Genomic DNA, 14,993 nt, shown 5'->3' with positions numbered 1-14,993 from the left:
TCCAACCCCCATTCCCCACATTCCCTGGGAAAGTGGGATCCGGGGGTCCCTCTGCTGGAAAGGGGGTAAAGAGGCAGGTAAGTGGCAAGCCCAGCTGTATGGGGAAGAAACCGTTCTTAGCAACTCCTCGTCCCAGCCGAGTAAGAGCCAGAGCTCTGGGAACCAGTGGCCAAGAAAGGGGAAGCTCTGGTGGAAAGAGGAACGAAGTATCTGGGCTCCCCTCAGATGTCTGACCTGGCTTAAGATCAGGGGAGCACAGTCTGATTCAGGCAATCGTCCGGGGGGGTTGAGGTTGTCGTTACCTGACCGCCAGAGACTGGAAGGACGCCCAGAGGAAGGGGGACACAGCCTTCTTGGTTCCAGCTGTGGGGGGGGGGTAGGTAGGCAGGCGGGCAAGGGTCACCTGCAGGGAGGAGGCAGGGGAGGGAACTACCTTAAAGGGGCAGGCCTGCTTTGACCTGTAACCTGTTTTCCTTCCACCTCCTAGGGATAGCCCACTTTCCCAAATGTCCGACTGCTAACCTCTTCATTTTCCCACAAAAAGCAAAGGAGTCCAGTACAGAGTGTTAACGTTTATTAGGAAGGAGGGATTCAATTCAACTTCCACATCACACACACTAGAAACAGACTGTGACTGTTGTTTCTAAGAGGAAGGAGGGTGGGCAGAGGGCCTTGAATCCCAGGGGATAGGCAGCTTCAGCTGGGCAAGGCAGGGAGTATGGGCTTAGGGTGGATAAGGCCACTGCTCACCACCCCTCCAGTGAAATTTAGTGGCTAAAATACTACTACCTACCCACCCCCACCCCCCCAAAAGCCAACAGCCTAGTAGAAGGCTGTGTGCCCTAGGAGATGCTGGGGCTATGGTGGGTGGCGGGAAGGGAGGAAGGACGTCTTGCTATCTCTTGCTGTTCCTCCGGGTTTCCTTGCCGTTACTGACAGCGTTGCTGGACGGGCCCGGAGGGCCGGCAGGTGTATGGTTGGGCTGGCTTCGGGTAATTCGGGTGCTGGGGGGATGCGAGGGTGCGTGAGGGGGATGCGGGCCACCACCAGGGCCTGGTGGGGCACTCAGTCCATTCCCGTTCTGGTTCTCAGAGGCTAGCAGTGGGAAAAGGGGAAGAAACACAGGAATTAGAGAACTGAGGTAGGAGAGAGGTCCAGCCCCAAGGCCTCACTCCCGCTCCCAAAGAGGAACACAGTCTCCATCAAGCATAGCTGCACATTCCTGCCAACTGGACCAATTGCGAGGAGTGGAGGTTGTATGCACGGAGCCCCAGAGAAGCCTCAAACAATCATTTGGGAAGTTGCTACATGAGCCCTAGTGTGGTATTTTTCTCTTTTATTCAGCTTTGTATCAGAGAGATCAGACCTAGAATTCGCTGTTTAGTTCTACTCAAGGACCTCTGACAAAATGCCCCTTTATCAAAAGTCTTTGTAAAACCGGAGAAGCATGAGTAGGGGAAGGGCCCGAAATTTGTGTGTTAAAATGTAAGAAGGATCTTAAAAAAAGGAAAGGGTGGTGGGTATCACAATGATACACACATTTTCATTTTGGAAAATCCAGGTAAGAGTGAGCAAAACAATGATTACTCACACCCCCCAAATAATAAACATTTTTGTGGGTAGCTTACATGTTTGATGGGAGCCAGGTGTGTGAAATGATCTCCCTGAGCGCCCACAACGGTGCATATCACTAACCTTGCCACTCCCACAGTGTTACCGTATGTAGGACTATCTCCTTCATAGACTACCAGCTCCTAAAGGCAGGTGCTGTGTTTTATTCCTTGGCAATCCTCCTCTAGACATGCTTGCTAAGTGAAGATAGAAGCCTGCCTCTCATATGCAGAGGGCACTATGAACCCTAACTGGTGTAGAAGTCATAGGCTAGTGGTTCTCCAACCACATCCCTGCTTATACCCGGCTGCTCCAGACTAAGACACCTGTAGCCAAGAGGAAGAAATAATGCCTTTTCCTCAATTCACAGAAAATGTTAGGAGAGTATATAGAAAGTTAAGTTTTCCTGCCATCCATGTTTTTTGTTAAGCCTTTGTACCTGTCAGATAACCAAGTGAATAAACATCTGGCAGATGAATACGAGGGACCAACAGGCTTATACGTACCTTATTTAAAATGCTTTTTACAAATTACAGAGTTATGGAGACCCGAAAATATCTAAGTCATATTTTCCATTGAAACATGGATGTTGGGACACCTGGGTGGGTCAGTCGGTTAAGTGTCTGCCTTCAGCTCAGGTCATGATCCCGGGGTCCTGGGATCGAGTCCCACATCGGGCTCCTTGCTCAGCGGGGAGCCTGCTTCTCCCTCTGCCTGCCGTTCCCCCTGCTTGTGCTTTCTCCCCCTGCCCCCCAATAAATAAATAAATAAAATCTTAAATTAAAAAAAAAAAAGAGAAGAAAACATGGATGCTGATTTTTCTGGTGGAATTAAATGTTATTTCATGATGTGTTCCCCCATGACTCTGGTGGTTCTGACACAAACAATTCTGAAAACCATGGCAACTGGGGGTGTAGACACAGACTGAGGAAGGGCAGAAGCAGCCCGGAGCCTAGTATCACAGGGAGAAACGTTAAGGCACGGATCAGAGGCAAGAGACAGCCAAATCCCAGGGAGTACGAGGGTCAGGTGGGAGAGGACCCAAAAGGAAAAAAAGAGCAGTAAAAACCCAGTTCCTAAGGAAAAGCGAGGGGATGAAGGAGATGATGTTGGTGAGTGATTCTAATCAAAAGCAAGAGATCAAAAAGCAGGGGCCTGAAGTATAGGAGATGAAAGAATCATAATCGTGAGGTCCAAGGTGTAGAAGAAGGGTCTTCAGTTTCAAGAAGAATAATGACCCTAAAAGGGAACCACTTGATGCTCTAAAGCTATACAGTGTGGACTCCATGTTAAGTCCTATCCATCCATAGCAGAACCGTGGAGTGAACTGAAAGGGCAAGGACCCTCCGAAGCAGCAGAGAGAAACAAGCTCGAAGGAAGGAGTGCAATCTTTGCAGAGAGACAGTTCTCATTTGTGTCCTTGAGTGGTAGTGGCACAAGAATACCAGAACTCTATCAGTGATCGAAACAGGTCCCTAAATCTTTCCCCCACAAGGACTTGCAAAAGAACTGGGAGAAGAACTGGGTGGATGGGGATACATTGAGAGAAGAGAAATTGGGATGAAGGCAATGCATCTTTCCAGGCTGGGGAGAGAAGGGGAGCTAGAACCAGCGGCTGGAAGGGAACAGGTGTACCTGGAGAAACGGCAGGGGTTCCGGTGGTAGGCTGGGGAGCCGCAGGGCTGCTGTCGTTCTGCAACTGAAGGCACAAATTAAATACTCAGACGTTGCTCCCCACCATGCTTCTTGGCCTGACCTGCCCTCCTTCCCCACATCGAGGCCATGGGACTCACCGTCTTGGTGGGTGCTTGCTGGGCGCTGTACTCTGGGTTTGGCTCACTGAAGTTAGGAACCTCAGAATAAACCATACAGAATCTGCAAGGGCAGAAATTGGCTAAAGCTTCAGACCCAGGCTCTGGGCCACTGCTGGAGGCCTCAGAAAGGTCCAGATACAAGACACAGACTGTGCACCCTTATGCTGCCTCCTTGCAAACCTTAAACTTACCCCCTTGGCCTGGTGCTTCTACATCCCCATCCCCAAGACACTTACTCTCCAATCTTCTGAAGATCACCCCCACGTCCAGTGTATAGTGTCAGACAACCTTTGAACACTGAAGCGTACCTGTGGGGGCACAAAAAAGTAGGATTCAGAATACTCAGAAGAGTTACAAGGGCTGTTAACTCTTAACTCTACCCTCCTTGGCGGTTACTGCCCTTGGATAACCAGGAGTAACCAGGAATTACCCTTTGGTGAGCCGAATAATGTCTCCAGGCTGGATCAGGTTGCCCACGTCGTCCCAGACAGAGATATTGATGCTGCCTGTTTTGTCTGCCACTTTGCAGGTCCGAACCTCGTGCCCGTCTTTTGTCTTGGTCACTCGGCCTGGAGGGAACAGATAAATGTTGGGGCGGGTGGGAGGAAGAAATGGTCAGAGGGATGAGATCTAGATACTGGTGGGGTGAGGGGGGGAGAAGGGACAGCACCATGGAGAGGGCCCTGAGTGGAAAGAGGCCCGAGTGGCGCTGGAGGCTTGGATCTGATGAGTTCCATCTACCCTACACTCGACCACAACTCTCTAGGCCAGGGTCTAGGAGAGATTGGGTGTGAACAGTTTCTTGGGGTGCGCCCTCACACCCCTGTAGCTAGTTAAGCGCGGAGGTGGTCTTCTCCCCCTCCGACCCCCTCCCCCAACCGGGAGAAGCCGCGCAGGGGGCCCACTCTCCCAGAATAGCCACCTGTCTCCAGCACAATGAAGATGAGGTTCAGATTCTTGAGCCCGGGCTTGATATCCTTCACGAAGGTCTCCGTCGTCATGCTGCCCGAGCCGCGGCACTACACTAGAAGGGGGAAAAGGGAATGAAGGCTCAAGGCTTGGAGTCTTCGCCCCCATACTCCACTTCCCAAGGCCTACCTACCACTCTAGGCTGGGGTCAGGCAGCCGCAAATCCTCTAATTCTTCTAAAAGGTTAGAAACGAACTTCCCCAGGAGCCTCCAACTTCAAGATCAGAATTTGAGGGTCTCTGGATAGGCTGCTTCGGGGCTGGAAGGCCCCGTCCCGGGATGCTCTTTCAATCTCAAGCCCCGAAGTCGGGGAGCTGACGGAGACGGGGGTAGGGAAACTGATGCAGATCCAAGGAATGGAATCTCACTCGCCAAACCTTCCCGAACCCTCATCCGGACAACCCAGGACTCGGTCCATCCCCTCCCCCACCCACAGCCCACCACCCACCCACCCACCCAGCCAGCGGGCCGGACAGCGCACGCCGCAGAGCCGCCCGCAGGGGGAGCCACAGGCCCCGCCGCCGCCGGATGCGCCCGGTGGAACGCGGGAGTGCGGACATTCCCGGAAGTTTCCGGCTGGCCTCCTCCGACCAATCAGCACTGTCCCGACGCGCCCCGCCGCCGGCCCCCACTCAGCCAATCGGGACCCAAGATTCACGCGCCGCGAAAGGGGCGGATTTTAAGTATTAAAGGAGCCCCGCCGATGGTTGGCGCTGCGAGAAAGATTGACCGCCAGGGGGCGCCTCGGGCCCAATTTTCCTTACTTGACTGGGAGCCTACACCTAGGCTCCAAGATTTCATTCCTAAGACGCGACCCTGTAAAAGGGACCAGGGGTTTTGGAAGACGGTGGACAAAAGTCTGAAACACGCTCAGCACTTCACTTATTTTCTCGACAATTCTTAAATATGTAATTCCCTTTTGCAGACAAGAAAACGTAAGTTATATAAAAAGCAGTGCTTAGCACGCGGTAGGCACAGTTTCTTCTTTTCCCACTGCTATAACCCTTATCTTTATTCCTGATTTGGGGTCCTCATCTTTAATGCACTACCCAGCTTCGTCAGGGTTTTGGAAAAAGTAGCCTTCACACCAGAGGCCGACTCACCCTTTTTGGAAGAATGGAACCAGGGCACAGAGGACAGCATTTGCATTAGTCTCTCAGAGTGTGAAAGTCTTCCTAATGCAATCTATCTCCCTAGATCCCAGGGTCTCTCCCGCCCCCGGAGGATTTAACAGAGGAGGCCCGAACCTTTAGTTCCCCTGGGGACTTGTTAGGAACTCAACAAAAGGTTCTATCTCTGTAATGTGTGTAAACCAGTTACATATACACAAACCACAACCATTTGTTTGGCGAATATCCATAACAAATAGTATTTAATATCAGATTAGCCTAACAGGTTATATAATTGTAACGTCTTGATTATTTCCTTACCTTCCGGAGCGCTTTAGGCTCCGCCTTGACTTTCCTCGGATCCCAGCTTCTCTCCCGCCCACACCCCCAATTACGGTGCTGTACCCTAAGGAAATCAAAGCATAACATAGGAAGAGGGACATTTTATCTCCCCTCCCCTTAGATGTTTCAGGGAACTCTGAAGGAGTGTCCGGAGAGCCAACGTAGGTACAGCAGGAGTGCCGCTAGGAGAGAGGCGAGCTACCCGTTGGGCACCCTAGATCAAAGCTTTGCGGCTAGACACTCCCCCATTTTCCACCCAGTGGCCGCCCTGTAGACTACAGTATCCACTCCCGTGACTATGAGTCATAGGGTCGGGAGGCTCCGGGATGCTGACCACCGCTCTGGAAACAGGAGATGGCAGGTCACACTGCAGGCCAGCCTCCTCGCAATGATCTCGCACTTCGCTGCATCAACCTTAGGAGTCGGGACTCCTACCCCCGTCTAAAGCCAAGTCTAGCCCTCCGGGGAGTCGGCCTCGGGCTCCGCCCCCTACACTCACGCTGGGAAGAACAGAGTTCTCCCTCCCAAATGGCTATATGGTCCTAGTTGGGATCATAAAGATTTCCGGTGTAGAGAGGAAGCCCGGGTAATCGTCCTCCCTCCTCGTTGGTCGCTCTTGGCTTCTAGTCTAGATCCGAGTTAAACAAAGAGGCGGAGTTTGGTGACGAGCTTCCGCCGGGTTGCGTAGCAGCGGTGGGCGGGGCAAGGGACCCGTCTCACAAGGCGACGAGTGGTTGGAACCTTCCCTCGCCTTCCCCTTCCCCTTCCCCTCCCAGGATAGGCTGGGACCCGGCACCGGAGCTATCCCGTGGCCGCTGCGGCCTCAGCTCCAGCCGGGCCGGGGTACGGAGAGTCCAGACCGCTTCCAGGGCGGTGCGTACTGCGCCTGCGCCGACTCCCACCTAAAAAAGGGTGTGGGACGGGAGGGCCGATGTCCCATGGGGATTGGGGCGGGGGTTCAAGATATTGGAGGTCAGGAGAAGAGATAGGAGTAAAGATGAAAATGGAGGAAGGGAGCAGGAATAGGGAGGGGTCCGGAGGTGAGAAAGGGGCGCTAGAAGGTGGGTTGTTGGGGAGGTGCGTTGGAGTAGGGGAGCCTTAAGTGCGGGAGGGGGTCTGGGCTGACTGGAGGACAGGGAGGAGGGGACCTGGGGCTACAACGTGGTGTTTAAATGGGCAGTGACGACGGGCTGGGAGGGGAGGGAGGGAACGTTCTGGGGGCTAGCCTGGGCAGGGGCGGCGGAATCCGAACCCCCGCCCTCGAAGCGCCATAGCTTGGCTCCTCTCCCGTGCCTTGTCTTTGGCAGCCTTGTCTTCCTCCTCCATTCCTTTCCCCCCTCCCCCTCTCACCCCTCCTTGAAGGAATCTCACATTCCTTACATCCCTTCCTTGGCGTTGCAGCCGGGCCCTTTTCGCAGGCTTCACACACCGGAAAGCCTTCCCCGACCCAGAACTCTGCGAAATTGGGGAAATGGGGAGGGAGGGGGCTGGAGAAGGAGCAGAAAGCTGAGAGAGGTGAGAGTGTTTTGCCTGGGGGACTGACAGACATCTTCCCCCTTCCGAAACTGACTTCATTCTCCGTAATAGCATCTGTGGCTGTTGAAGGAGCCACTGTTCATGGGGACTGGGCTGTGATAGTGATAGTTTAACCACTTCCTAAACAGGTGGTTTTAGAGTCTGACAGTAGGGCAAGAAGCTGATAGGGTTGCTGCTTGGTAGTTTTCCCCCAGATGGGAATGGGGTAGACTAGTGGTAGGGAATCTGAGTGATGTGATAATGTTACTACTCTCTGTGTCCACCTGACTGTGTCTGGGCCTGGTTCCTAGTAATCGAAAAGGAGCAAGCTCCTTTCAAGCATTTCCTCACTAGCCTTCAGTACTCTTAATTTATTTTGCATTTTATTACTACAAATATCTTACCTGAAACATAGCTGTATTCAGTATGTTTGCACATTTATTATGTTTTTTACTTTCCAGGGCAACATATAAGATAGATAAAGGCAGGTATCTTCCCTACTTGTCAGGTGAAGACATTGAAAACTGCAGAAGAGATACATGGCTTGTTTAAAGTCCTACAGTTGGCAGAGCTGGGACCAGAACCTAAGTCTCCTGACGCCTGGTCCTCCTCTCAGTTGAAAAATCCTGTTTTCTTCTGGCTAAGGGAACATCCCAGCATGGGCAAGATTCTGAGTCTGGAGCTTGTCACTAGAAGACTGAGCATAACCAGCAACAGTGGTTCCTGGAAGCATTTCATGAAATACAGGTGCATATGCCAGGCTGTTGGGAAATAGGGTGTTGTCAAAATGGAAACAGCATTATACTCTCCTCTGTGTTATGGATGAGGGAGAAACAACTTCCTCGCTACCCTCCAAAGAGAAAGTGTGTCTGACATTGCACCTTTATCTCTCTGGTTAGTTTAATAATATTACACTAAACGTGTTGTGGCTGGTGAGCATAGGAAACTAATGAGCATGTGTACCGGACTCAGAAGATGAAATGGTCTCAGTTTTATGTGTAAAAATTATCCTCATCATATTGCTTTGTAACACAGCCCTTAATCTGTTGATAGCCATGTGATAGGGACGAAACGAGTTTGAATAGTTAATAGTCTCCTGTGTAGTACTCAGTAGATCCCACAGCACCCTTCATCTGAAGCCTTGTCCCCCTTTACTTGGTCCCATTCTTTTAGTAATGATAGTCTAGTCAGCCTAATCATACCTCTAGTCTTCCCAGTCGCCCACTCGGGAGTGATTTCCCATTTCACTGCCCACGCCGCCGCCTCCTCCTTCTCTTCTTCTTCTTCTTTTTCTTCTCCTTTTTTTAAAGGCTGATCCCCTCAGGAATATTTTCTGACTTGGGAAGTAGAATCACACCTGTTCGTACAAGAATTCTTGAGTATCTTCTCCTTATGAAGATATTTTCCAGTTGGAGGGTAGGATTAGAATTCTTTTTACATGACTTCAGTAATTTATGTGAAAGCCTTTGGGAAACATCAAAGCATCGTACTGTGCATGTAAGCTAGCACTGATCTGTGCATCGTGTAGCCACAGATCTGGACTCATTGACATTGCTTGTGGTTGTGTGCACTGAATAAGAGAATCTTTTTCTGCCTCAAATGTGTGTTCTTCTTTACCTTTTTCCTTGTTCCTTTCTCTGCCTCTCTCAGCTGTGTTTGAATCTCCTGGACTGTGAGTGTATGTGATTCCTTAGCCAGTGATCTCGATCTTTAGAAGGCAGTCCTGTGGCCCTAGCCCTGAAACCTGTTGCCCTTAATGGAATCACCTCATCCTCCCCAACCAGCCGCCAGATCCAAGTCTGTCTAGTCTCCCTGCCAGGTGGAGGTAGTTCCCCTGACTCACCCTTTTCTTCCTTGTTCCTATTAATAGAGTGCTCCTGATTGTGACATCACATCCATCCCCTTGGCGATGGAGCTTGTCACTAGGAAGGAAGACTCAGTCGGACAATAGCCAACAAGATGGGTTACTGGGAGCGTCTCCTGAGTGGCACTGAGTGGAGGCCTCAGGGGGTTGGAGCCTTGTGAACAGGGAACCTACCCCCCAACACTTGGAAGGTAAAGAGCCTTGATTCAGAATCCCATTCCAGGCTTCAGGTCTCTTCTCAGCCTATCTGGATTCCCTCTGCTTTTGAAAACCTGATTCTTAAGATTCTTCTGCATAAAGCTTTCTGTGATTAACCCACATCAGTCTGTTCTTCTGTGCATATTTATGTATGACAGTAACTATTAACTTTTACTTGTTGGTAAATTGCTCAGTCAATTTTATGTCTTTTTATGTGTTTTATGTCTTGTATACTCATTGGGCTCAAGCCTACACCTTAGTTTGAGGACAAGGATTGTGTTTTCTATATCTTTTACACATCTCTACTGGCAAAGGGGCTGTGCGTAGACGATGAAGTTGAGGTTTGGGGCATCCACACAAATAGTGCTTGCAGTTGGTGACTAAGTGGGAGGTCCTTGCTGGCCTTTAGGCCTGATAGGCCTCACTTCAAGTGTTAAATGAGTTCTTGAGGAATTGTGTGCCCTTTGGATTCTTTTGTAAATTGAACCGATTAAAATGTACTAAAGAATTTAATTTAACGTTAAAAATTTTATGTATTTATTTATTTATTTTTATGAGAGAGAGCATGAGCCAGCGGGGAGGGGCAGAGGGAGAGAGAGAGAATCCTAAGCAGGCTCCATGCAAAGCTCAGTACAGAGCCAGATGATGTGGGGCTTAATCCCACGACCATGAGATCATGACCTGAGTTGAAACCAAGAGTCAGACACTTAACCAATGAGCCACCCAGATGCCCCCTAAAGAATTTTAATTTTAAAATCCCCTGTGGTGGGGTGCCTGGGTGGCTCAGTCGTTAAGCGTCTGCCTTCGGCTCAGGTCATGATCCCAGAGTCCTGGGATCGAGCCCCACATCAGGCTCCCTGCTCTGCGGGGAGCCTGCTTCTCCCTCTCCCCCTGCTTGTGTTCCCTCTCTCACTGCGTCTCTCTGTTAAATAAATAAATAAAATCTTTAAAAAATAAATAAATAAAATCCCCTGTGGTGGGGCACATGGCTGGCTCAGTCAGTAGACCATACGACTCTTGATTTCAGGAGGCTCTTGATCTCAGGGTCATGAGTTCAAGCCCCATACTGGGTGTAGAGCTTGCTTGCTTGCTTGCTTGCTTACTTACTTACTTACTAAATAAATAAATAAATAAATAAATAAATAAATCCATCCATCCATCCATCCATCCCCTGTGGTAAATCCAGCATGGATCCTGGCATTCTAGAATTAAACAGTCTTTGTGGCATTCTATCCCACCCCCTCATCTCGTGTAAAGAAACTGAATTCCTCAGAAGTTATTTTTTTTTTAAAGATTTTATTTATTTATTTGAGAGAGAGAGAGCATGAGGGGGGGAGGGTCAGAGGGAGAAGCAGACTCCCTGCTGAGCAGGAAGCCCGATGTGGGACTCGATCCTGGGACTCCAGGATCATGACCTGAGCTGAAGGCAGTCGCTTAACCAACTGAGCCACCCAGGCGCCCAGAAGTTATTTTTCTAAGAGAAGGAGTGACTTCAGTCTGAGGACTCTACTGCTTAAATAAAAAGACCACTTCTTTTCTTTATTTTTCTTAAAGATTTTATTTATTTCTTTAACAGAGAGAGAGAGAGCAAGCACAAGCAGGGGGCGTGGCAGAGGGAGAGGGAGAGAAGGCTCCCTGCTGAGCTGGAAGCCCAATGCAGGGCTTGATCCCAGGCCCAGACCTGAGCCAAAGGCAGACGCTTAACCGACTGAGCCACCCACCCAGGTGCCCCAAGACCACTTCCTTTCACTTAAAAAGTCGAGAGAGTTGCCTAAAGAGAGCAAGGTCAGTTAGTGGCAAAGTCAGGGCACCTTCTATAACATAATTACCCCCTAATTTAACTATTTTTGTTTTATATGCTGAATTTGAGAATCCTGCAACTTGTAGAGTACCTCAGAATGTATGTAGTCCAAGATACTTCTTTTCTTGTGTGGTAAGGGAACTGAGGCCCAGAGCAGTTAGGTTACTTGCCCAAGGTCACACATTTGGTCGGTAATAGAGCTAGAACTGGGTCTCAAGTTTCTGGATTCCCAACTATGTTTTCTTTTTTTCCATACCTATTCCTTCATTGGGAGATTTGTAATGAAATGTGAGACCCTTCACCAGTTAATTTCTTCACTATGCTGAAATTCCTAGAAGTCACCTGTTTCCTTACATTGGAGCAGGTTATAGGACTGAGCACTGCATCAGGCTCCCTGCCCGGTGGGAAGTCTGCTTCTCCCTCTGCCTCTGCCCCTTCCCCCGCTCATACTCTCTCTTTTTTTCTTTTTAAGATTTTATTTATTTATTTGACAGAGACACAGCGAGAGAGGGAACACAAGCAGGGGGAGGGGGAGAGGGAGAAGCGAAGCAGGCTTTCCTCTGAGTAGGGAGCCCCACGTGGGGCTCAATCCCAGGACCCTGGGATCGTGACCTAAGCTGAAGGCAGACGCTTAGCGACTGAGCCACCCAGGCACCCCAATACTCTCTGTTTCTCACTGTCTCTCTCAAATAAATAAAATCTTTAAAATTTAAAAATTTAAAAAGAGAGACAAGGTGCATGGTTTGCACATCTGTACATGGGTTCAAGAAACCCTGAATAAAGGAGGATAAATGTTCAGGTTCTTTTACAATCTGTTTTGAAATCCTGGCTCTGTCTAGGGGTCAACCAGAGAAAGCAACTTCAACAACAAGTTAAAACAGTATAGAAAGGGATCTGAGAAAGCTCTTGCATTTTATGATAATAGTGATGAGAACTATATAGAGAGACCCCAGTGTAACAGTAAAGAAAATAACATAATTACCTGTTGAGTTCTGGCCTGCAGAAAAGAAGGCTGGAAATGCAAGCTTCAGGTTGGGTTTGGGATGTTCAAATCAGGGAGGTTGGCAGAACAGCCCGAAGGGACACCTCAGTGCTACTTTAGTTCAGCTCCCCAATTTGAGTGAAACCTTCGAAGGCCTTTTTTTTTCTATTCTACAACTCAAGGAGAATATCCAGGAAACTGTGCTTCTGTTGGTTATGGTCACTGACTGTGACTCTTGAGGTCCCTGTGGTTTCAGTTTTATTAAACCTTCTGCCCCCAGGGCAGTGAGCAGTTGAATTCTTGTGAGGCATTGCCCTTGGAATGATAACCTGCTCCTGTGACAGCCCCATGGCAGTATTGAGAGTCCCAGAGAGCCAAAGGAATAATCAAAGAGCCTAGCCCATCAGGTTGACAGTCTGCCTACGGGTAGGACAAGGCCAACCAGAGAGCTGGCTTCCAAGGTTGTATATGACATTTGTTTCCCATAGATGACAGATAGGGAATACCCTCATCAGAATATAAATCTAAATTTCCCCTTAATTCTTGAGGCCGCACCCCTGAAAGAATGCAGTTGTGTAAGAGGGGATAAAACAGGAGAATCTCTACTCTGGTAAAAAGGGTTTTGATTTAGAAAGAACAATGCCAGAGTGCCTGGCTGGCTTGGTTGGAGCGTGTGACTCTTTTTTTTTATTTTTTAAAGATTGTATTTATTTATTTATTTGAGAGAGCGAGAATGAGAGAGAGAGAGCACATGAGAGGGGGGAGGGTCAGAGGGAGAAGCAGACTCCCCGCCGAGCAGGGAGCCTGACGCAGGACTCGATCCCGGTTCTCCAGGATCATGACCTGAGCCGAAGGCAGTCGCCCAACCAACTGAGCCACCCAGGCGCCCCGGAGCGTGTGACTCTTAATCTCTGGGTTGTGAGTTTGAGGCCCCCACTGGGTGTACAGATTACTATAAATAAATAAGTTAATTAATTAATTAATTAATTAATAAAAAAAACTAGAAAGAACAGTGCCCATCATCTCTGTAGTTTTGTAAATGCTGACTTTATGGTGGGAACCTTACAGCTCTTAACCCTGACTAGTGGCTTCCCACCCCCTTTGGCCATCCCTTTGCCAACAGAGACAAGTTCTCTGCTATTTATTTTGGGAAATGAGATCTGAGACCCCATTAAGATAAGTTTCAGAATTTGTATTCCTCCTTTTTTTTTTTTTTAAGATTTTATTTATTTGACAGAGAGACAGTGAGAGAGGGAACACAAGCAGGGGGAGTGGGAGAGGGAGAAGCAGGCTTCCTGCTGAGCAGGGAGCCCGATGCAGGGCTCAATCCCAGGACCCTGGGATCATGACCTGAGCCGAAGGCAGATGCTTAACGACTGAGCCACCCAGGCACCCCAACGTGGAATCTACTTTAAAATAAAATGAAATGAAAGTGCAAATAAATAAATAATAAAATAAATTTTTTTTTTTAAGATTTTATTTATTTATTTGACAGAGACACAGCGAGAGCATGATCACAAGCAGGGGGGAGTGCAGGAGGAAGAAGCAGGCTTCCCGCTGAGGAGGAAGAAGCCGGCTTCCCGCTGAGCAGGAAGCCCGATGCGGGACTCGATCCCAGGACCCTGGGATCATGACCTGAGCTGAAGGCAGACGCCTAACCAACTGAGCCACCCAGGCACCCCAATAAAATTAAGTTTTAAAAAAAGAAAGTACAGGGGCACCTGGCTGGCTCAGTCTGTAGAGTAGGGACTCTTGATCATGAGTTTGAGCCCCATGTTGAGTATAGAAATTACTTAAAAAAATAAAATATAGGGATGCCTGGGTGGCTCAGTCGGTTAGGCGTCTGCCTTTGGCTTAGCTCATGATCCGAGGGTCCTGGGATCGAGCCCCACATTGGGCTCCTTGCTCAGTGGGGGAGCCTGCTCTCCCTCTGCTCGCTGCTCCCCCTGCTTGTGCTCTCTCTCTGACAAAAAATAAATAAAGTAAAATAAAATAAAATGAAAGTACAGTGAAGCACAGTATAGACTCTCAGCTTGCTTTCTATATTGCCCCATAAAAGGAAAATGTTATTTCAGTTTTTGCCTTTGCTCTAAGGATAACGGATCTTTTTTAAAAATTAAATCTTGGGACGCCTGGGTGGCTCAGTCGTTAAGCGTCTGCCTTCGGCTCAGGTCATGATCCCAGGGTCCTGGGATCAAGCCCCACATTGGGCTCCCTGCTCAGCGGGAAGTGTGCTTCTCCCTCTCCCACTCCCCCTGCTTGTGTTCCCTCTCTCGCTGTGTCTTTCTCTGTCAAATAAATAAATAAAATCTTAAAAAAAAATCAAATCTTGCAGAAATATATAACCTGATCAAAAGTAAAATCTTAATGGGGCACCTGGCTGGCTCAGCTGGTAGAGCATGCAACTCTTAAACTCAGGGTTATGAGTTCCAAGCCCCATGTTGGGTGTGGAGCCTATTTAAAATAAAAAAAAAAATTTTTTTTAAACAAAAATAAAATAAAATTTTAGTGTCTAGACTTTTTAAAAAATTTATTTGAGATAGAACGAGGGAGAGAGGCAGAGAGCACGAGCAGGGGGTAGGGCAGAGGGAGCGGGAGAAGCAGGCTTACCGCCAAACAGGGAGCCAGACTCGGGGCTCGATCCCAGTACCCTGGGATCACGACCTAAGCCGAAGGCAGCCGCTTAACTGATTGAGCCACCCAGGTGCACCAGTGTCTAAATTTTTTTAAATGTATACGATACACATAGTAATTTTTATTTATTTCTTTTAAAGATTTTATTTTTGGG

General features: G+C 48.9%; 2 protein-coding genes across 6 annotated transcripts in view; one reads left to right on the top strand and one right to left on the bottom strand.

Moving 5' to 3' along the window:
• Window positions 1-559: 559 nt before the first annotated feature.
• NABP2 (nucleic acid binding protein 2) lies at window positions 560-6,441 on the bottom strand. 5 transcript variants are annotated; one of them, XM_028110972.2, is made up of 8 exons: window positions 5,825-6,439; window positions 4,528-4,708; window positions 4,348-4,449; window positions 3,856-3,994; window positions 3,662-3,733; window positions 3,405-3,486; window positions 3,247-3,310; window positions 560-1,095 (listed from the first exon to the last, which is right to left on the bottom strand). In XM_028110972.2, exons 3-8 carry the CDS (start codon window positions 4,424-4,426, stop codon window positions 896-898), a joined length of 636 nt encoding a protein of 211 aa, XP_027966773.1. In that variant the 5' UTR covers window positions 4,427-4,449; window positions 4,528-4,708; window positions 5,825-6,439; the 3' UTR covers window positions 560-895. The 5 variants fall into 5 exon arrangements, with proteins under 5 accessions (XP_027966773.1, XP_027966774.1, XP_027966776.1 ...); XM_028110973.2 differs by lacking the exon at window positions 5,825-6,439 and adding an exon at window positions 4,851-4,950; XM_028110975.2 differs by lacking the exon at window positions 4,528-4,708 and having other exon boundaries at window positions 5,825-6,441.
• Window positions 6,442-6,553: 112 nt separating this feature from the next.
• RNF41 (ring finger protein 41) overlaps window positions 6,554-14,993 on the top strand; it is a 32,270-nt gene continuing 23,830 nt past the window's right edge. The window contains exons 1-2 of the mRNA XM_028110948.2: window positions 6,554-6,718; window positions 9,231-9,415. The gene's annotated coding sequence lies outside the window, so the exon portion shown is untranslated. The remainder of the gene's footprint in view (window positions 6,719-9,230; window positions 9,416-14,993) is intronic.

Source organism: Eumetopias jubatus, unplaced genomic scaffold, assembly GCF_037043125.1.
Source record: "Eumetopias jubatus isolate StellerSeaLion01/CBP00866 unplaced genomic scaffold, mEumJub1_p1.0 scaffold_8, whole genome shotgun sequence".
NCBI lineage: Eukaryota > Metazoa > Chordata > Mammalia > Carnivora > Otariidae > Eumetopias > Eumetopias jubatus.
This window is presented reverse-complemented; position numbering and strand designations above follow the sequence as displayed.

Coding starts and splice junctions, on each gene's coding strand:
- NABP2 (XM_028110975.2), bottom strand. CDS start 4,426: ATGACGACGGAGACCTTCGTGAAGGATATCAAGCCCGGGCTCAAGAAT. Junction 3,734..3,855: donor ATTATTCGGCTCACCAAAGG/GTAATTCCTGGT, acceptor GTGCCCCCACAG/GTACGCTTCAGTGTTCAAAG. Junction 3,311..3,404: donor AGCAAGCACCCACCAAGACG/GTGAGTCCCATG, acceptor TTGTGCCTTCAG/TTGCAGAACGACAGCAGCCC.